At 43.8% G+C, this 21,507-nt stretch overlaps 1 protein-coding gene across 1 annotated transcript in view; it reads left to right on the forward strand.

Moving 5' to 3' along the window:
* Window positions 1–21,507, forward strand: part of HIVEP1 (HIVEP zinc finger 1) — a gene marked incomplete at its 3' end in the record, with an annotated part of 157,454 nt that extends 135,947 nt beyond the window's left edge. The window contains exons 8-9 of the mRNA XM_077769980.1: window positions 18,963–19,474; window positions 20,989–21,507. Of these exons, the coding sequence (XP_077626106.1) occupies window positions 18,963–19,474; window positions 20,989–21,507 (1,031 nt within the window). The remainder of the gene's footprint in view (window positions 1–18,962; window positions 19,475–20,988) is intronic.

Here is a 21,507-nt window from a genome sequence, read left to right on the forward strand (position 1 = left end):
CTCAAACCCACAAACTGCAAAATCATCACCTGGGCTGAAGTCGGACACTTAACCGACTGAGCCACCCAGGCGCCTCCAGGTTTTACTTCTTGAAGAAGATCTCTCTGTCTTATAAAAATTCAGCAAAAGAGCCTCTAAAGTTACAGGAAGGTAGTGTTTATATTCTAAATTTGCATAGGAAAATCAAGTGTGGTTTTCATGAGTTATCATGTATTGTTTACATTGGCTGACAGATGGACTTACGCATCTACTCTTGATTTTTCTGTTCCTCAGCTTGTCCCAAAAGCACTTGAAGCAGGGTTTGGCTTATAACTCAAACTTGATATTCTAATTCCGTATTCAGGAGAGGTCTTCTGATAAAACTTGGTATTTTACTTGTTTTCCTCTTGGTTAAATTTTTTAAATTCCTGTGATTATGAGTAGTGTACTCTGGTTTTTTCACAGTTTTTACTGAATAGTCAATCGTAGCATACAGGTGGATTTTGCCAAGTGCCATGCCATTCTGGAAACCTCACAATTCCTAATGAATATGCCAACACATCTATTCTTCCTTTGCTTTATTATGGGCTTGGAATATAGGTATACAGGTAGTAAAGAATTGTTGTTTTAAACCAGTGGTCTTATTTTCCATTCATTCTAGTGTGCTTGTATAAAAATATTTTGATTCTTTTTTCAAAATACAAAAAGACTACAAAGAGTTGTATTACATGCATCCATGAGTTCACACCAGAGCTGATTATTATGTATTCTCATATTTGCTTCAAGTCTTTCTCATTAATTCAATGTATTTTTTAGAAAAAAAAAATAGCTAAGCAAGTCATTACACATCAGGCCACTATTTCCAGTCCTCTCCCTCACAGAGCCAGACGCTAACTGAACATCGGGGTTCTCTCTTCAGTTCGTGTGACATGCATTTCTACATCCGTGGATAGCATGCGGCTGATTGGTTGCTTGGTGTTTTGCACTTGCACGAACAGCATCACCTCGTGTGGAGATGCCAAGAAAACTAATTTTGCTTTCTAATTTTAAATTGTTTTCTAGAACAGTTTCTTTTTCTACACCAGCCTTACCCATAAGTCCCTTATATTGTAGGAGCGTAACTTTGGGCAGATTGGATGAACGATTGCCTGCAATCTTTGTGTTTTTGTTCATTGCTGTCCTATGGTCGTGTCTTATTATTCTTTGAAAAGAAGTTCCACTCTATTAAATCAATGATAGTTAGCCGGGGAATCTGGCTTCACAGTTCCTCAGCTGCCTGGGCGTTGAGGGGAGCGAGCCCAGAAGCTGCAGTGGGTGCCGCATGTCTACAGGGTGGCCTAATTTCCCTTTTTTTTGTTTTTTTGTTTTTTGTTTTTTTTACAGATAGTTTATTGTCAAGTTGGTTTCCATATAACACCCAGTGCTCATCCCCACAAGCGCCCCTCCTCCATGCCCATCTCCCCCCTCCCCCCCCNGACTTCCCTGTCACCCCCTCACCTCTCAGAAGCACACCTCCCCTCTCTTCTGGTCCAGCCCCCCAGCTACTAACTTGGACCTCCCGAAGTCATCCTCGATACCCTCTGTCTCTGGTTTACCCCTGAACCCTTTGGCTCTTCTTTCAAAATGAGTTTGGGAGCCCAGCACCTCTACTGCCCACCCCTGGCCAGAGCTGTCACTGCCCCTGCGAAATCGCCTGGACGAGACCCTGACTGGTCTCTGGGTCCAACTCCATCCAGCCTCTTCACAGACTCTGTCAGCACAGCCGCCGCAGTGTTTTGTTTTAATTACGTCATTACTTTGCCTAAAACCCTCTAGAGATTTCCTGTCCCTTTCAGAGCACCGCTCTGCCCTCTGCTGGGGAGCTCTCCAGCCCACTCACCTTGCTCAGGAGGTCTCTCCCTAGCCGGCCCCGCCCCTGCCGGACCTAGCTCATCGCGCCCTTCAGTGTCGCAGCATCAGGGAGGGCTTCCTGACCCCTTCCAGACAGCGCCTCTCTCACTGCCGGCAATTCCTGCCCCTCTCTCTTCTGCCTTTTTAGTCCCTTATTGCACTCACCACTGCCAGGAGTGTGTGTGAGTGTGTGTGTGTGTGTTACCATCTGTTTCTTTCAATTAGAAAATACAGCATGAGGACACACAGTTTATTGTGTCCACTGCTGTAATCCCCCAGCTTCATAGGATGGTGGCTGGCAAGTGACAGCTAGTACATAGTTGCTGATTTAATGAAGGACTGGGGGAAACGATAACCTATAATCCGTCAGAAAATGGTTCCGTATTATTATTATTTTTAGAATTTGACCTGTTCTTTTCCGGTGAAATCCCTTCACTCAGCTGTGGTGGTGTCCCTAGTAACAACGTTTAACGCCTTCGCCTGTAAGCAGTGTTTACGTGACATGGCCAAGGTGGACCTAGGTCAGGGTGAGGCGATGATGGCATTTGTTAATTTGTTATTTATCGGCCATTGGATCAGAAGACTAGAAGGTAATTCAAGTTTTCCGACGATTCCGTTCTTTTCATCGTTAGTAATGGTCACTCCAGGTTGGTGAAGATCTGTTCTCTCTTTCAATAGTTCCGGAGAAGAAAGGTTTATTTTCTCATGGACGCATCCATTTATGCATTTAGCCCGTGAGCAGCTGCACAGGCACCGCCCCCGGGAGGCACAGACTCAGCAAGGCTCACTCTGCAAGGCTGGGGCCAGGGAAGGAGCTGAGATGCCTCGCTGGTTGCAGAAGGACCGCCGAGGGTGTCCCACAAGAAGGGGTGGGGGGCTCATCCACCCGTACATTGCTTCTTCATGAGCGAAGTACGGGCGCTAACAGAGGGTGCATTCTGCTCCGAAGGAGTTGTTTGGGCAGAACCTCTGAGGCTGGCAGAGCAGAGTGGGGGGCTGATAAGCATGTGACTGGGACAGGATGTGAGAGTCGGATGGGGCGCACACCTGACCAGCACCAAGGGGCGGGTCAGACCCCGCAAGGGAGTCATTCCAGACAACTATGCTCATTTTTCCTTAGATGGACTCAGAGCCTCTGCTGTGGCAGTTTATACCAATTTCTTGAAGTTGTGACACTTAAAAATTCTAGTACTTTTATTGTTTATTTTTATTTTTGAGAGCGAGAGAGACGGAGTGCAAATGGGGGAGGGACAGACAGAGAGAGAAACACAGAATCTGAAACAGGCTCCAGGCTCTGAGCTGTCAGCACAGAGGCCGACGCGTGGCTCGAACTCACGAACTACAAGATCATGACCTGCACTGAAGTCAGATGCTTAACCAACTGAGCCACCCAGGCGCCCCAGTATTTTTATCCTCTCAAACATTCCATGATGTGGAAAGTGTTCCAAAGACTTAAAAAGTTTAAATTTTGTTTTATGTCATCGAAAGTCATTTAAAGCCATTGCCTCCTTAGACCCACATACACTCGTCTTTCAATCCAGATTATTTTTTCAAATGTTTTTGAAACAAGGAAAGAAAAGATAATGGGGCTTTTGATCTGTAACTCTGGAATTTTCATTGCTGAGCTTTTGTGTTTGGTTTTGGTTTTGGTTTTGGTTCCCCCCTCCCCCTCCCATGATGCGATTTTATTTCATAGTGAGAAATTAGACCATGGTGACTAAAAGAAGTATGATTTCATTAAGTGGATGGTCCTGTTCAGCAGCAACAATAATAACAGAGCAAGAGCCTCTTTCTGGAAGGCTGTTTTTGTAAAGAGAGTGCCTCAGCCCGTCAGTGTCCCTCTTTCCCCTGAAGATGGAGTTTACAAGTTTGGGTGGAAAGTCTGGTGTGGCTTCTTCCTTGTGACATCCGATTGCAGGTATGCGTATAAATGTGTAACAACTAATATAGACATCTCGTTCTTCATTTATTAAATTAGGGAGCACTGTTTCCCCTGGAATTAATTTCTACTCTGACCCAGCATCACTTTTGGTATAGAAGTGTCCCCATAGAATAGACTGTCCTAAAAGGTAAGGGCTTGATTTGTTCCCGTTTTAAGGTTTCTGTATGTTTGAAAACATTGCCCTTCTCAAATCCATAAGGATATGATAACGTGTCACAGCTTGTTACCAAGTGTTTCACTTTTACTGTCAATTTCCCTTCCGAAGGAAACATACAAATTACTAGGCATACGTTTGTAGGAGATGCTGTGGCTGAGATGTAGAAACTTAGGAAGGAGAATTGGTGTTTTCATGTACTGCCGTTTTAAATTTTGAAGCATACACCTGCTGGTAGACTGGAGCTCGGGGGTCTGAGGCTGGTCAGTGTCGAGTGATTTCCATTCTAGGTTCGCTTCTCTGCGTCCTCCACTCCCGCTGGGGTTTCCCATCGCGCTGGCCACACAGGGTGGTCTCCCCCTCGTAGGGATCAGACGCATGGCCGTGGTTCCTTCTGCGACTTTAGATGCCACCTAGGACCCCCTACCCCTCTCAATATTCCTCCCTGATCACGTATTCTCTGTCTTCATGGCCCAGCAGATGAAAACAAGTGATAAAATTGTACTCTGGAGAGTCTTTTCACACAGAACTTGCTGTCTTTGTTCTTCGGTGGGGAGCAGCTTTATCAAATGCTACTGTGGCATCCGGGGGTCTTGGTATCACTTCTCGTACTTGTAATCGAACAGAAATCCCATAGGAAGCCTGTGCACGCGCACTGTCAGAAGCCACACTGGAATTCCAGTTGCCGCGTGTTCACAGTGACCATTCAACAAAATGCGGAGGGCTGGGCTGGCAGTAAGGTGTCACGGCACTTAGCACGGTTAGCTTTCCTGCCTGTATTCAAAAAGGTAGTGATTATAGTGGCTTCGCAGATGCCTTTCCTGCCAACCCAGCCTCAGTCGTCAGGAGACAGGTAGTCTAGCCAGGTGAAAAGTGGAAGTCAGAAATAACTAAGTAAACCCAACCAGCTCACTGTCCTTTGGCACCTAGCTTTTCCAGTCGACATTTGTCACTAATTATGCTGACAGGTCATAGATGCCTACTAAAGAATATAGTGATTAAAGAAAACTGAGTAGCGAGATTCAGGAGCCCCATGCCTTTTGGGAACCCGTTCATCTAAAATGTCAACGCTTGATCAAATGAAAATTTGCATCGTTGCCTTCTCTGGATACTGATTTAAGTTCCCGCGCAGTTTTGATAGCCACGTGTCGGGTTTCCTGGTTTAACAGTGTAGGAGCCGCGCGGGCAGTGGGGTCCTATGGTGCCTCCAGGAGGGGATCTGACCTTCACAAACATCACAGACAGAGCCCGATCACAGGACGGGTGATAACGTGCAGCGTATCTTTAAATCTCAAACACCTCAGACATCTGAGAAATGGGGTCAATCGTTTTAAAGGAAAATGGAACCCACAACGGTGGTGTTTAGGGAGACTGGATTCTAAATGCCAGGCTTTGCCAGAATAACACCCAAAAACCTATCCTGAGAGTAGTGTGTTTAGGTTTACAGGGGAAATTTAGGGGTTTGGTCATTTAATGGATCTTTTCTGTTGCACACATGTGGTTGTTACCAAAAAACACCCTGTCTGAGGTTCCGTTCATTCACCAAAATGTAGTGAAGGCTCAGAAAGGCCAGAATTACTACACAGTATGTCACCAGAATATTTCTTTTCTTTCTGTTTGGTTTTTGTGGGGTTTTGTTTTTGTTTGTTTTTGTTTTTGTTTTGAGAGAGAGAAGGGAGAGGAGGGGCAGACAGACAGGGGGACAGAAGATCCAAAGCAGGCTCCACACTGACAGCAGTGAGCCCAATGTGGGGCTCAAATCACAAACCGTGAGACTGCGACCTGAGCCGGAGTGGACACTCAATGGACTGAGCCACCCTAGCTCTCCTGGAGTATTTATTTCTTAAACATTGTTACCATTTGGTAATGTCTTGGCCAGCTTGTGGCCTTCTGGAAAAAGTCCAAGGCTTCCTATGCTATATGTTTAGCTATTCCTTTATGTCTTTGTCATTTTGTGTGTTTTCACCAAAGGTTTACTCAAGGTTTATTTCTCCTTAACTTTAGTATTTCTTTTCCTGGCATTATTGTCAATTTTTTTTTTTTTTAATTATCCTAAACTCATTCTCCTCTCTTCTGTGCCAACCAACACGATACTCGGAATGTCCTTCACCACGGTCACACCCATGCTCCCTGGGTGATAAAGAGCACGTGCTGAAGATCAGTGTGAAAACGACGGTGTGATGAAGGCCTGAAGACCCTTGATATTTTAGATCCTTCCTACCCTTAGCAATAGCAGGCTACATGGCTGCCCGCTTTATCCTCTGATTCTTGTGCTAATGTCCAAGGTGATTAAATGGACAGATGCTAGGAAACATTTACTTTGAATGAAGCAGGAGGAATTACAAATTTTTCTAAGCCAATCATCAAAACATAAACATTTGGCACGGGGCACCTGGCTGGCTCAGCCCATTAAGCGTCTGACTTCAGCTCAGGTCATGATCTCATGGTTTGTGAGTTGTAGCCCCATGTCGGGCTCTGTGCCGACAGCTCAGAGCCTGGAACCTGCTTCGGATTCTGTGTCTCCCTCCTTCTCACTCTTAATCTCTCTCTCAAAAATAAATAAATAAACTTTAAAAAAATGTATTAAAGATTAAAAAAATAAGATACGGACATTTGACATTTCTAAAGAAGTTTCCGTTTCACTCAAAACTAGCAACCCGAGCTGTAATTACAGTATGTGCTCATGAAAAGTCTATTCCCCCCCACCAGCTGCACGTAGACCTCATATTCTTCTCGTTGTGCAAAGTGACGCCGCCTCAGGAATGCAGTGCCCGTGTTCTGGGGGTATTAGTGAATACTTTTTCCTTTTCACCTTTTGTGTCAAAAACCGTGCTGCTGGCTATTTGCTTTCATGCCTTGATCCAAAGAATGTTTTTGTCAACAGAGTGCCGGACCTCAGTGCTAGGTATGTTAATATGTGCCCTCAGCTGCCAAACTGGGAGAGCCATTCAGTGAGGCAAAGTGCAGCTGCAAAAGGGATTCTCGCTGGGGCAGAAGTATACGAGAATGTGTGTACGAAAATGATGTTAAGCGGCAGAGTTTAAACCCGGCAGCACATCTACCCTTAAAATAAATTGAAGTGGGTTTCGCTAAACGAAATTCTGTCCACATGAAACCCGTACGGTATGTTTTTGTCCCTGGGATTTTGCTGGAAGACATTATTGCTCCTAAGAAAAATGTCCATGTGCAACGTGAAACCCTAATAGCTCTTAAGATTTATATTTAAGGTAAAGAAGTGTTCATGTCACTAACGAACGGCCCAGATAGGAGTCTTTGATTACTTCCTAAAGGAAAACGTTAAACTCTGGCCCATTACATTCTTCGTGATGTTCTCATCTTTTTAAAAACACCCAAAATAACACCGAAGTTTATTACTGCAGTAGTTGCGGGCTTTAAGAGAACTTTCCCCCAATTGTTGCTGTTGTTTGTCTGGGTCTCCAAGAAGTATTTCTAGCCACATGAGAAGAAAGGAAACAGATTACTGCAGGAGAGTGCGATCAGGAGGGGGTGGTGCTGACCTCTCCAGAGTCTGCGCACCTGCCAGCAGGTGTCACTGTCTGGCAGTTATGGGCCGGCAGGGTACCCTTCATCCAGCCCGCAGGGGACTTTGAAATATCTCTTTAGGGAAAGTGTTCCATGTGAGTTTACCGAAACACATACTTTTGAAGAACAAGATTGCTGCGCTGAATACCTCTCCTTTCCCTCGTGAATGTAAAGTCACAGAAAATAAAGTTAATTTTACACGCACATAAAATTTTATGGAGTATCAGAAAAAACAGGAAGAAATAGGGCTTTTAAGGGCCATGCATTTAGGATTTTGGGAACAGGTACCGGTTTTTTTATATCCGTTCCGGAGTCCCTGGCCGATGCAGAGGGGTGAGCACCAGGCTTCACCCACTGCAGCATTCCAGTCTATATCGTACACACCAACAAAAGAACAGTTGTAAGAAAAGTACGAAATCAGTACATCTTACTGGCATAACAATAGGATCCCTAAATACATGGAAACCCGGTTTCCGATTTTGGCTCTGATGCACCCTAGCCGTGTGGAAGTCTCTGAACCTCCCTGTGTAAGGGGAATTTGATACTCACCACTGCCACGGGGTGCTCGTGAGATTTCAATATGACAGCAGAATATAGACATGGGCAAATTTTTTCTGGAAGGGGCCTGATAGTATTTTAGGTTTTGTGGGTCATATAGTCTCTGTCATGACTACTAGCACTTGTGGCCGTGGCCACAAGCTGCCTTAGATGATCCGTAAACCAGTGAGCCTCCCATGTGCCAGTGAAACTTTATCGATGACAACAGGCAGCAAGTCACATGCAGCCCGCCCAGCAGCCGTAGTTCGCCAACATCTAATATAACAGGTGCTCAGCATGGTCTGCAGTAGTAGCTATCACCCCGTGCAGCATGCGACAGCAAAATGAGCGACACCACAGAGTCATAAATGTAAGTTGTCGGAGTGCTTAACGAGTCTGTGTTCTCGTCCTCGCCGGCTCGTGATCACAGACAAGTCACTTTTCCCGTCTTTGTCTTATGTCACCACAACTTCTGATGCCATAGTCCTAGTCTTTGGGGGTAGACGCAGGGCTAAGGGGAACGCGAAGTCACATAAAATGACTTTTGTTAGCACGAATCCAAACGAGAACAGAGTTGGTGGGCTCAGCTTTGGTGCTATGGATATTTAAAAAGGATGCCATTGTCTTCCATTCATTTAAGCTCTCTGTTTTATCTTTCCTCTATCACCCTAGGGTATCAACCCTGTTTAACAAGTAGGTAATGATCCAGAATTCATTTTCAGGTTTCCAAACTTGGACAGTGGTCTCCCCCTTCGGGAGTTTGAAGACACAGTGCATGCGGGAAGGTACACATCACTCTCTCCTTGTCTTGGGGAAGGAAATCCACAGAAAGGAAGCCTAGCCCTTGTTGAGTCCTCCCAAGCTGTAGGCCTGTGGCTCTGTCCGGGGAGAAATGAAGTTTCCGAAAAACTACCCTGTGTGGCTTCCTACCCATCATATCTCCAACTTTGGTCTGAAACTTGGCATGATCGGGACAAAATCTAATTGAAATGGAGCCAAGTAGTCTTCCCCCCTACTCCATTAAGCAGTGTATGGTGTTCTTTTTAAATCCTTCACGTAAATTGCATACACTGAAAATATAAACTGCAGTGTATTTGTTGTGAAATATGAAAGGTTAAGTTATTAGTTTACATTCTTCTTGTGGATGGCATTTTATATGTTCTACTAGTCATAATCAAAATAATTATATAAGGTTTTTAATGTGTGTGCCTATAAATATTCAGCTCCTACATATTTATAAGCTAGCTTCATTTCTTTAATTTATTGTTGACCTTTCACATCACTCTGTAGTTAGATTTTTCAATATGACATTTGAATGTGTAATGTTTAGGGCAAACATAACCTGGGAGCCAGACATAACCTGGGTTTGAATCTCAGCCCTGACCCTTGTGAGCTGTAGGCTTGATGCTTTAAAATAATTAACTGCATTTTACATTTTTAAAATTATTATCTGAGGAAATGTCACATCCTTAATTAGTCCTTGTTTTAGTTACGGTCAAATAAGATTGGGTTATATGACGTGCTAAGCCAGATTCTCCTAATGTCTAGGTGGCCAGAACCAGAGTAGAGCCATTTAGTTGCCTTATGCCCAATTAACCAAGAAATGGAAAAATAGGTATAAGATACAAAATAAGAACAGTTTTCGGGTGCTAAAAATTTAACATGTGTATGTAGGTCCTGGTATATTTTAAAGAAATTTCCTGTGCTTTTAAATTGACCAACAGAGGGGCACCTGGGTGGCTCAGTCAGTCAAGTATCTGACTTCGACTCAGGTCACAACCTCAAGGTTTGTGAGTTCGAGCCCCGCATTGGGCTCTGTGCTGAAAGCTCGGAGCCTGGAGCCTGCTTCAGATTCTGTGTCTCCTCTCTCCCTGTCCCTCCCCTGCTTGCGTTCTGTCTCTCAAAAATAAACATTAAAATTAAAAATAATAAATTGACCAAGAGAAGTGTTGGATTTGGTCTCAAGAATTAATAGTTTCTTATTAAACAGTGAGAAAGAAAAAAATGCCCAGCAGAAAGAAAAAAGTCTTTATGACTGTAAGAACAGCAGGGAGATGGATTTCATGCCCACTCATCTGAATGAGACAGAATATTAGTGTTGACAGAGTAAAGACTCTGGAGTATTGGCAGACTGTTTATTTTATATAGTTTTCCACAAGATTACTTTAGTCCCACAGAAAGCCTGCAGCAAATGAGCACAGAGACTTCCTGCACACTCTTCACCCAGCCTTCCCTTGTGTCGGCGTCTGCCTAACCGCAGGACATTTGCCAACCCTAAGAGACTCACTTCAGCTCCACATTACTGACTAAAGGGCAGAACTGACTTGAATTTCACCAGTTTTTCCACCGTTGTCCTTTCCTGTCCCAGGATCGCCTTCAGAAGGCGCTTCGTGGTCATGCCTCCTTACACTCTGCTAACGTGTTCCTCTGTCTGTTGTCTTCCGTGACCTAGACATTGGTGGGGAATACTGATCAGTTTTTTTCGTGGAATGTTCTCACTTCAGGGGCTTCCGATGTACGCTCATGGTGGGATTGAGGTTGGCGGTATTAGGAAGGTGCCATAGGGCGGTTGTACTTTTCTTGGTGTTTGATATCGGGAGGTACATTATGTCACTAGGTGTTATTGGTCATGTTAACCTTTCTTACTTGGCTAAGGTGACGTCTTCCAGGACTCTCTACTGTAAACTTACTGTTGGTCCTGATTTAAGCATTAAATGTTTATGGGCGATGCTTTGAGAGTATGCACATGTCCTATTTCTACATTGGTAGATCTTGCCTCGGGTGTTACTAGGGTGTTCTAACTTATTAATTGGAATGTTTCTGCAGAGAGAAGTGACCATTCCTCCATTTGTCCTTTCATCCTTTTATTCAGTTACATCACTGTGGACTCAAGGATATGTATTTCATTCTTTGGGTTATCATCAGTGTTACCGTGTTTTTATTGTGCATAGCTCAAGTTCTCCCTGGCCACCAAGAGCCCTTTGAGGGCTGTTCCTGTGCCCTTTCAAAATGCCCCATCTTTATTTTTCTTTAAGAATTTCCTTATTCTATATATTCTATTCTATTATTATATAGGATATTATTCTATATATATTTTCTAGTGCCACAGATGTTTCAACCCTGAAATCGACCCATTTTTTCAAGGGCCTTTGGTTCTTTTTACTAGAGAATGGTATTTAGAAACCAAGATCTCGCTGGGTGGTGTGTTCACCGCTACTGACTTGTCACTGCTTCTGAGCCCTCTCAATGGATAGCGCTAGGAAGTATATGTGCATGTGCTAACTCCTACTTACACACACACACACACACACACACACACACACACACACACACACACACACACGTATGCCATATATGTGAGTGAGACATGAGTCCATACCTATTTCCAGTTCCAGGCCTGCACCACAGTTGACTCTAGCATTTCCTATTTCCTCCTTTTTCTTTCTCCCAGAGTGAGGAAACTGGTCCTCATCTACAGTGTGTTTACATATTTGTTCAGCTCTCGTATTCATCAGTGAGCCAGTTCTCGAAATCCTAACCCACCGAGAAGGACAGATGTAAGTTACAGCGCAGTATTTGTGTGCAATTCTTGTTGTCTTTAGCCTTCACCTCACCTGGTCAGCACCCTCTTTGCTAAGGTCACCAAGGGTGGGACCTTCTTCCCATCCCTACATAGTGGGTATGTGGCTCACTTGTGCTTCCGTTAGGTCATCTATCTCAGCTTGCATTTATCTTAGGCTCTCCCCATGTCCTGGCTGACTGTGCTTCTGTTTACATACCATGAAGTTCACTTCATGGCGTACAGCTCACTGTATGGTGGTCCTTGACATATGCATAGAATGGTGTGTCCACCCCCACAGATCTGTCAACCCCAAAATTGCCCTAGTGCCATTCCTTTACAGACAACTGCTTCTCCTACCCAACAACCCCTCACAACCACTGGTCTCGTTTCCAGAACGCCATGTAAAAGGAATAATAGAATAAATAGCTTTTTGGGGCTGGGCTCCTTTCATTTAGCATAAGGTGATTAAGAGTTATCCATAGCTCATTCCTTTTTATTGTTAGGTAGTAGTCCATTGTATTGATGAGCCATGGTTTGTATCCAGAGACCAGTCAAAAGGCCTGGATTGCTGCTGGTATTTGGCAAATATGATTAAAGGTGCTGTAAGACATTCATGGGGCACCTGGGTGGCTCAGTCGGTTAAGTGTCTGACTTCGGCTCAGGTCATGATCTCATAGTTCATGAGTTCAAGCCCCGCGTCAGACTCTGTGCTGACAGCTCAGAGCCTGGAGCCTGCTTTGGATTCTGTGTGTGTCTCTCTCCCCCTCCCTGCTTGCGCTCTGTCTCTCAGAAATGAATAAATGCTAAATTTTTTTAAAAGACATTCACGTATAGGTTTTTATATAAATTTAAATTTCCATTTTTGCCTGGTTTCATACAAGGCATGGAATCTCTGGTATATATGGGTGGTATAGGTTTAGCATTATAAGACTGTCAAACTGCCTTTCAAAGTGCCTGCACCATTTTCCAATCCCACCAGTAGTGTATGGAGTCCAGATATTCTGCAATCTTACCAGCACAGTTTTAAAAAATATTCTAACAGGTGTCCGATGGTTTTTCATTGCAGTATTAATTTCTTCAATTGATGATATTGAGCCTATTGTCATATGCTATTTGCTTTCCAGATATCTGGAAAAGTATTGGTGAAGTATTTAATCAGAAATTTTGACCATTTTAAGTGGGATATGTATGTATTTATTGTTGAATTTTGATACTTTTAAAAACATATCCTAGATATAATTTCTTTGTCAAAAATGTAATTTGCAGATGTTTTCTCACCCTCTGTGTTTGTCTTTTTATTATTTTTTGCAGTCTCTTTCTCAGAGGAAAAAATTAATGTCTAGATAGCCTAGTTTATCCATTTTTTTTTTAATTGTGCTTTTGGTGTCCTGTGTAAGAAATCTTTGTCTACTCTAAGGCTACAGATTTTCTACAGTTTTTAAAAAATGTTTGGGTTTTTTTAGAGAGTGTGAGCAGAGGAGGGGCAGAGAGAAAGGGAGACACAGAATCAGAAGCAGGCTCTAGGCTCTGAGCTGTCAGCACAGAGCCCAATGCATGGCTCAAACTCACAAACTGTGAGATCATGACCTGAGCCGAAGTCGGACGCTTAACCGACTGAGCCGCCCAGGTGCCCCTCTATAGTTTTCTTTGAGAACTTGTACAGTTTTGCAGTTTACACTTAGATATATAATCAATTTTGAGTTCTTGTGCAAGATACAAAGTATGTGTCATTTTTTTTCATATGTGAATGTCCATTCATTTCAGCAGTATTTATTGAGAAGACTGTCCTTTCTCCATGAAGCTACCTTTTTTTTTTTTTTTAAAGTTTATTCACTTTTGAGACAAAGAGTGCGAGCTGGGGAGGGGCAGAGAGAGAGGCAGAGAGAGAGAATGAATCCCAAGCAGGCTCCATGCTGTCAGCACACAGCCTGATGCGAGGCTTCAACTCACAAACTGAAGTCATGACTTGTGCCAAAATCAAGAGTCGGATGCTTAACTGAGCTTTTTTTGTGAGATTTTTAATGAAAGTGTATTGCATCTATAGATTGAATTCTTGAGAAATGCTATCTTAACACTATTGAAACTTCCAGTCTATCTATGAATATAGGAGATCTCTTCATTTATTTCTGGTCTTTGGTTTCTTTAACTAGTATTTTGTAGTTTTCAACATACAAATCCTGCACATTTTAAAGTTTATACCTAAGTATTTTATTCTTTTGGTGCTATTTTAAATAGTATTGTATTTTTTTAATGTTTATTTATTTTTGAGAAAGGGAGACTGCACGTGCACACACCCACACATGTGCATGCCTGTGTACACACAGGGGAGGGGGAGGGAGAGAAGGAGACACAGAATCCGAGGCATGCTCCAGGCCCTGAGCTGTCAGCACAGATCCCAATGTGGGGCTCGAACCTACAAACCATGAGATCATGACCTGAGCTAAAGTCGGACGCTTAACCAACTGAGCCACCCAGGCTCGGTTGAAGCCTTCGGGGCCCAAAGAGCCCCAGCTAGAATTTAAAATTAAAAGTAAACAATTTAAAAAAATGTATATTCATCTACCTCAAAGTATTTCTTTTTTTTTTTAACGTTTTTATTTATTATTGAGAGACAGAGAGAGACAGATCACAAGCATGGGAGGGACGGAGAGAGGGGGAGACACAGTTTCCTAAGGAGGCTCCAGGCTCTGAGCTGTCAGCACAGAGCCCGATGCGGGGCTCAAACTCACAAACCATGAGATCGTGACCTGAGCAGAAGTCAGACACTTAACTGACTGAGCCACCCAGGTGCCCCTACCTCAAAGTATTTCTAACCTTTCTTTAAGACTTACTCTTTGACCCATGGATTATATAGGACTATGTTAGGTAAGTCTGGAATCTTGGAAGATTTTCAGGTATCTTCCAGTTATTGATTTCTAGTTTAATTCTGTTTTCATCTGAAAACATACTCAGTGACTTTTTTTTAACTGAAATATGTTGAGGTTTGCTTTGTAGCTTTGAATATGGCAACATATTAAAACATTCCATGTATACTTATAAGGAAAGCATAGTGTGTTGTTGGTTGGAATGTTCTAGAACTGTCAGCAGGGACTGGTTAATTGATAGTGTTTTTCAGGTCTCCTCTGTTGTGACTGATTTCTTGTCCCATCTATTACTGACAGTGGGGTGTTAAAGTCTTCACCTATAATTGTGGATTGGTTTATTACATTTTTCAGTTTCAGCCTCACTTATTTTGAGGCTCTGGTTTAGTTGAGGGGAACACATTTAGGATTGTATGTCACTTATCATAATGTCATGTCCCTGTTCATTCTTGATAATATTCTTTGTTCTGAAATCTACTTTGTCTGATATTGGTATACTTTTTCCAGCTGTAATTTAGTTAATGTTGTAAGGTATATCTTTCTCCAAACTTTACTTTCAATCTCTTTATGCCTTCCTGGTTGTTGTTTTTTTTTTAATGTTTATTTATTTTTGAGAGACAGAGCATGAACAGGGGAGGGGCAGCAAGAGAGGGAAACAGAATCCAAAGCAGGCTCCAGGCTCTGAGCTCTCAGCGCAGAGCCCCATGCAGGGCTCGAAACCATGAATCGTGAGATCATGACCTGAGCCAGAGTTGGATGCTTAACTGATTGAGCCACCCAGGCACCCCTATGCCTTTCTAGTTTAAAAGGTTTTTTTGTATAGAGTATGTATACTTGACACTTGCTTTTTTAATCCAGTCTAGCAATTTCTCTCTTTTAACTCAGGTGTTAGACCTGAATTCCTTGTAATGTTATTTTTCGTGTAGTAGAATAAAATCTACCATCTTGCCACCTGGGATATTTTTAATTTAGTGTTTTTTCTTTTTATGACTCAGTTGAGCATTTATTTATGATTCTGTTTTATCTCCTCCTTAACTGGTTATTTATACATTGTTATATTTTGTTATTTGTACTACTTATATTTTATCTCCTCCTTGACTTTGTTATTTATGCCTTTTTTAAAAATTTAGCTGTCCTCCTTCAGATAATGCTACATTAGTTCATATGTGGCTTAGAGACTTTGTAATAGTATATTCACAATACCTCCTTTCCATTATTTGTGCTGTTGTTTTCATGCCAGGTACATTTACCAATGCTGTAAACACACGGTACATTGTCACTTTGCAGATGTTGAATTGTCTTCAGAATGAGCTATTAAAACTTTATAGAAAGCACCTTTATTCTACTTCTGATACTCTTCAATTTTGTTGTGTGTAGATCCACATTCCTTTCTGATGCAATATCCTCTCTGCCTAAAGAGTTTCCTTGAACATTTATTGTCAAGTAGGTCTGCCTGCAGTGAATCCCCTCAGTTTATATTTTTCTAACAAACTCTGCATTTCTCCTTCATCTTTGAAAATTATTTCCAGTGAGCAGAGAATTCTGGTGTTGACCATTTTGTCATTGTTACTTTGTTGTTCATTTGTAGCATTTCATTTTATTCTTCTTTCTCGTTTCCATCTCTCAGCTGAAATTCCCAGTGGACCCTGTGGGTTGTCCACAAGCCTTTAACCCATCAATTATTTTGAATTCTCTGATGTCTCTAATATCTGTGTCCTATCCAACTGGTTCTGATTGCTTTTTCTCCTCTGCCTATGTGTTTTTCCTGCCTTTTCATGTGTCTCGTAATTTTTGTTATGAAAGCTAGACATTTTGTGTAAGACAGTGGAGACTGTAAATAGGCTTCCTGCCTCTTAACAGGTATGCCTCTCCTGATGGGCCTTTAGTGTGGCCGTTAAGAGTTTTTTTAGTTAGGAGTGGGGCTGGGTGTGAGAGAGATGTAGCTACGGCAAGCCTCCATGCACCAGAGGCTTCAGATTCCTCCAGAGATAACTTGTGTTTAGGGGAAGAGGGATTGATTAGGAGAGCAATGCCCATATCAGTCCCAGTTTTAGGTGTCTCAGTGAGGGTCACTCTGCACATTCCTGTTCATCTCTGATCTCTCTCCCAGTAGTTTTTGGCTCTTACCTGTCACTTAAAGGTCTTAGCTTGGCATTAAGGGGTGAGGAGGAGGACAGGATGCTGTTGTGTTCCGATTCAGCCTCAGACTTCCACGTGCGCCATGTTCTTAGGTTTCTGGACCGTGGCACTTGTGTTCTCCAACCACTCCGTCAGCTGTTATGGGGGACTCAGCTGCTAATCTTGTCCCTCCTCAAGGAGTAGAGCTGTGTTTTGTCTCCTGTTCAACCCGTTCCCCACTGCAGTGAGTTTTCACAGGGTTCCTGAGGGCTGCAGTGCTTGTGCCCTTCCCTTCACAGTGCTTTTCCCTAATGGGGAGAGAGAGGAAGTGGATCCAGGTGGAATGTCTTGTCCCTTCCCTGTGGCTACCACTCCTGTCCCCCAGATCTGGACAACAGTGGGTCCCTAACACTCTTTCCTATGAGGACATGAATGGGGTTCATGGCATAGAGCCTGCAGGAGAGTGTCGCCTCAGAGGACTCACACAATGCTGCCAGTCCGTACTTGGCCTTGACTAGCCTGTCGGCTGTTTAGCTGAACCCTCCCGGCCAGTGTCCCATCGCACACACCCTAGATGATGCTGGCTTCTGTCTCCTCTCTTCCTGCAGACACCGTCTCTGCTTCCAGTTTGGAATGTTTGATTGACTGGGACCTCAGCTTTACCAGGAACATTGAAAAAGTCCTAAATATGAAATTGGGCCCATATTTTTTTTAAATAGAGCAATAATTTTTAGGGTAAAGCACATCTTACCCTCGTCAGACTTTGGAGCCAGGCTGACCTCTGGGAAAGTCAGCCCCCCCGTCCGGTAACCTGTTCCCCCAGGTCGTCTCATGACTTTGGCCTTCTTCCCACTTTCCCCTCAGTCTCTAAAAAGATCTCTGATTTGGCACCATTGTAGCAAATTGATAATGACTCTCCAATTATAGAATTTCAAACATCTAGGGTGTAGGAGAGCTACCTATGAGGCAGGAGTCAGGGCATTTACCCAGAAATCACCCATTCTGTCTCTAGCACGGGCATCTGGTGGGATTCTGTATATTCATGCCATTTTATCGCAAAAGAAGCAGAACCCTCCTAGCCAAAAGCATATGAAATCATGTATTAAAGTAACCTAAATGTTTTGTCCTTGAATGTTTCAACTGTAAAAGTAACATGCTTGAGACAAACAAGATAAAAGTTCTAATCCATTCCACCCGCTTGAAATAATCACCCTCCAGTGGCTTGATGTCGATCCTTTGAGACTTTTCTCTAAGAACATACCTTTGTAATGTAGAAGGAGTAGTAAAAGAAATTAATATGCAGGCCATTTGGACTATGCAGGAAACAAACCGATTGCTTACTTCTCTATATTTTTTTCTGCTCGGAAAGTATACAAAAATACAGAATGTTAAAAGTATGTCTAAATGACAGAACGTTTCCCAGCTAAGCCGAACACATTCTGATACCTTCTTTATTATAGCTCAGTGCCAAAGATTTAGGGGAGAGCTTTTGCATTCATCCATTTAACTTTTTAAAGTTTATTACCTTTCTAAGGGAAAGAACCTCTCATTTTGTAAGATTTTGAACAGATAAAATTTTAAATCCAGTTCTACATAAACTTATGAGAATTATGAAACTATTCCCTGGACATCCTTGAGTCTTCTTTGTTAAACACAGTCCCATGTGACATTATGAGGTGGATCCTAATGATTTTTATTGGCTAATGTTTCCTCTTCCTGTGAGGAGTGAGTTGGATTATCATAGGAAAAAAAAAATGACAGGACAATTTAGCACCTCTCGTAGTAAAAAAAAAAATGGTAGAAGTCTTAAGTCTTAGAGAATATTAGTACCCAGGGGACAATGGAAACCTGTCTAAAATACTATCCAAGTATTAATTCGCATATTTGATATAATTATCAAATAAAATTATTTGGCTTACAAATCCAAATGCCATCAGTTTGTTTTGCTTTTGTTTTAATTTGTTCAAAAGAGATCCAGAGAAGTAGCTAGAGTTCAAGAAGAGTTGTATTGAACTCTATCAAATTTTTTTTAGATCTTTCCATCTTCTTGAATAGTGAGGCCTTTATTTCTGATTTCCTTGATATGTTACCCTTGCCTGTCTAACCTTCCGAGGCCCATTTCACATTCTGCATCCCTAACAAGTGTCCTGGCCATGCCACTCTCTGTCAGCGCCTCGCTTCTCTGATTCCTGGCCTGACCGACTTAATCTTCCCCGAACCACCCTCCTCGGCTAAACTGTAGGCTTTCTGGGGGTAGAGCCCTTGTCTGTTATAGTCCTCACAGCATTGCTAAGCTTATAAAAAAATAAATAAAAGGCTGCATGTGTCCACATGCTCAATATAGCTATAACATAGCCTCTTGGTTGTTTTTGTTAGATGAAAAGCAAAGATTCGGTTTCGAGCGGTCTGGCTATGACCTTGAAGAATCGGATGGCCCGGATGAGGACGACAACGACAACGAAGATGATGATGAAGATAGTCAGGCTGAATCTGTCTTGTCAGCAGCTCCGTCCGTTACGGCCAGCCCACAGCATCTTCCATCCAGAGGCGGCCTCCAGGACCCTGGGGGTGCGGAGGAGGACATCCGGATCACCGACTGCTTTTCTGGGGTGCACGCGGACCCGATGGACGTTCTGCCCAGAGCCTTGCCCACCAAGATGACCGTACTTAGCGCGGTGCAGTCAGACCACAGCAGGCAGACAGAGTCTCCGGTGAAGACCAGGCAGCACGCTGCCAAAGACGGAGAAGACATGGCTCCTCCCACAGACTCTTCCAGGTCCCCTGAAGCTGTGCCCAGGTCCCCGTGTCACCAGATGTCTGTAGACTACCCTGAAGCGGAAGAGACTCTGGGAAGTTCTGTGGCAGGAAAGAACACTACTTTAACCCAGGTAAATGTTTTATCGTATGGTTTCCCCACAGGGGAATCCTAATGGCTTAAGAAAACAATGTACTGAAAATTTTTTATTTATGGCTCAGTTGGTTTAAACATAATTTTTGGTTCTATTTAAAGGCAAATGACATTTATGCCCATCGGATTCTTGCTAGGTATTTTAATCAGAGGACACACACTGTATCCTAAATCCGTGAAAGAACCAAATGGTTCTTTAGAAATACACTCACTTTGTAGACATATGTATGTTCCTATTGGGAACTTGAATCTTGGGACCTATTTACCCCCTTGCTTGCCCTGAGCTGTTTTTCCACTGGCACTGAGATGATAGATTTGCACGAAATTATCCAGACACGTTGCACTTTGCCCCTGTCGACCCGACAGCCACCAGTTTCTATGGCAAAGTCAATGTGACCCAAAAATATGTATCAAGAAGTTCACTTTGCTTGAAGAAATTGCTGTGACGGCTTAGGAAAGCTTCCTGCCAGAGAACCAGCTCCGGGCCAGACCCGGGCCTGTAGAAAGCCACCCTTCGTGTGCTTTCACCCCTGGTGGCTCATGAGGAAGGTTCAGTTCTGTGACGGACATATTCATGCCACTGACCTCTTGCGTCTCTTACCTTCTCTTACGTCTAGTACGCATTGACAATGGCCATAGGGTTTACTTCCCAATGTGGCAGCTCTTGGTTTGCTAGATAACACTGGAGAAAACTAAAAAGTCTGTGAAAGCTCAGGTTTCTATAGACTGGGTCTAAATTAATATAGTTTAACATAATTGCATTGACATTTAAATTAGATTTGATGTTTAAGTTAAATTAGTCTATAAATTAATGTAGCTCTGTAATGTAGCTGTCACCAAGAAGAAATCGAACATTTAGATGATAATCTTGGGGAGAGGGAGATTGGCAAGACTTACCCTTCTCATTACTTCCAGACTTATCTCCTGTGCTCTAAGCTTCTCTATCCCCAGATCACTTACATACCTTCCAGTGCTGGAAATCTGGTTTTCAGTAGACCTTTCACAAACTTGGGAAGGAACGGAGGCGGGGAAGGGAGAGAGGGGAGGGCAGGGGAAGGGGAGGGAGGGAGGAAGGAAGGAATTGGTCACTGTGCTCTCCGCTTTTCTATCCCAAAATGACTTACATACCTGCCCGTGTCTGGAAATCTGGTTTTCAGTAGACATTTCCTAAACTTGGGAAGGGGAGGGAGGAGGGAAGGAAGGGGAAGGGAGGGAGGGAAGGAGAAGGGAAGGAAAGGAGAGAGGAAATTTGCAAAAGTGCAAAGTATCCTATGCAGCGCATTGCTGTTACTTGCACTAGACATTACAGGCATAATAGATTTTTACTTGGGAATTCATTTTTTACATTGAAGACCTCATTTTTTAGCAAGCCTGTAATTTTTATGCACACATACATGCTTTCACCTCATGAGGAAGAATAGATATTATGCTAGCAGTTTGGCTCAGCGACCGAGACATCCGTGCTGGAAAGGGGGTTTGTCTGCTGTCTTTCAGAGCGCGGCATCTGCGAGAGCGCCCCCTCCTGCAGCCGAGCGCGGCCATCACCCCGCAGCGGAGGCGCCGTCGGGGGCCTCGCCTCAGCGTGACGCCCAGCAGCAGAAGCAGCCCGCGACCCTCCAGCCGCCTCCGGGCCTGCCCTCCCCCCAGACTCACCTGTTCAGCCACCTCCCTCTGCATTCCCAGCAGCAGTCCAGGACACCGTACAACATGGTTCCGGTCGGGGGGATCCACGTGGTCCCCGCCGGCCTCACCTACTCCACGTTTGTGCCCCTCCAGGCGGGGCCCATGCAGCTCACGATCCCTGCGGTCAATGTGATTCACAGAACTGTGGGCCTCGCCGGGGACCCCGTCGCAGAGGTGTCCGGCACCCCCAGCCCCGCGGGAGTGGCCGAGTTGAGCGGCGTGGTGCCCTGTATTCCCATCGGCCAGATCCGCGTGCCGGGCCTGCAGAGCCTCGGCACCCCGGGCTTGCGGCCGCTGCCGTCGCTGGGCGTGGAGACCGTCAACATCCTG

Source organism: Crocuta crocuta, unplaced genomic scaffold, assembly GCF_008692635.1.
Source record: "Crocuta crocuta isolate KB4526 unplaced genomic scaffold, BGI_CrCroc_1.0 scaffold24, whole genome shotgun sequence".
Classification (NCBI taxonomy): Eukaryota; Metazoa; Chordata; class Mammalia; order Carnivora; family Hyaenidae; genus Crocuta; species Crocuta crocuta.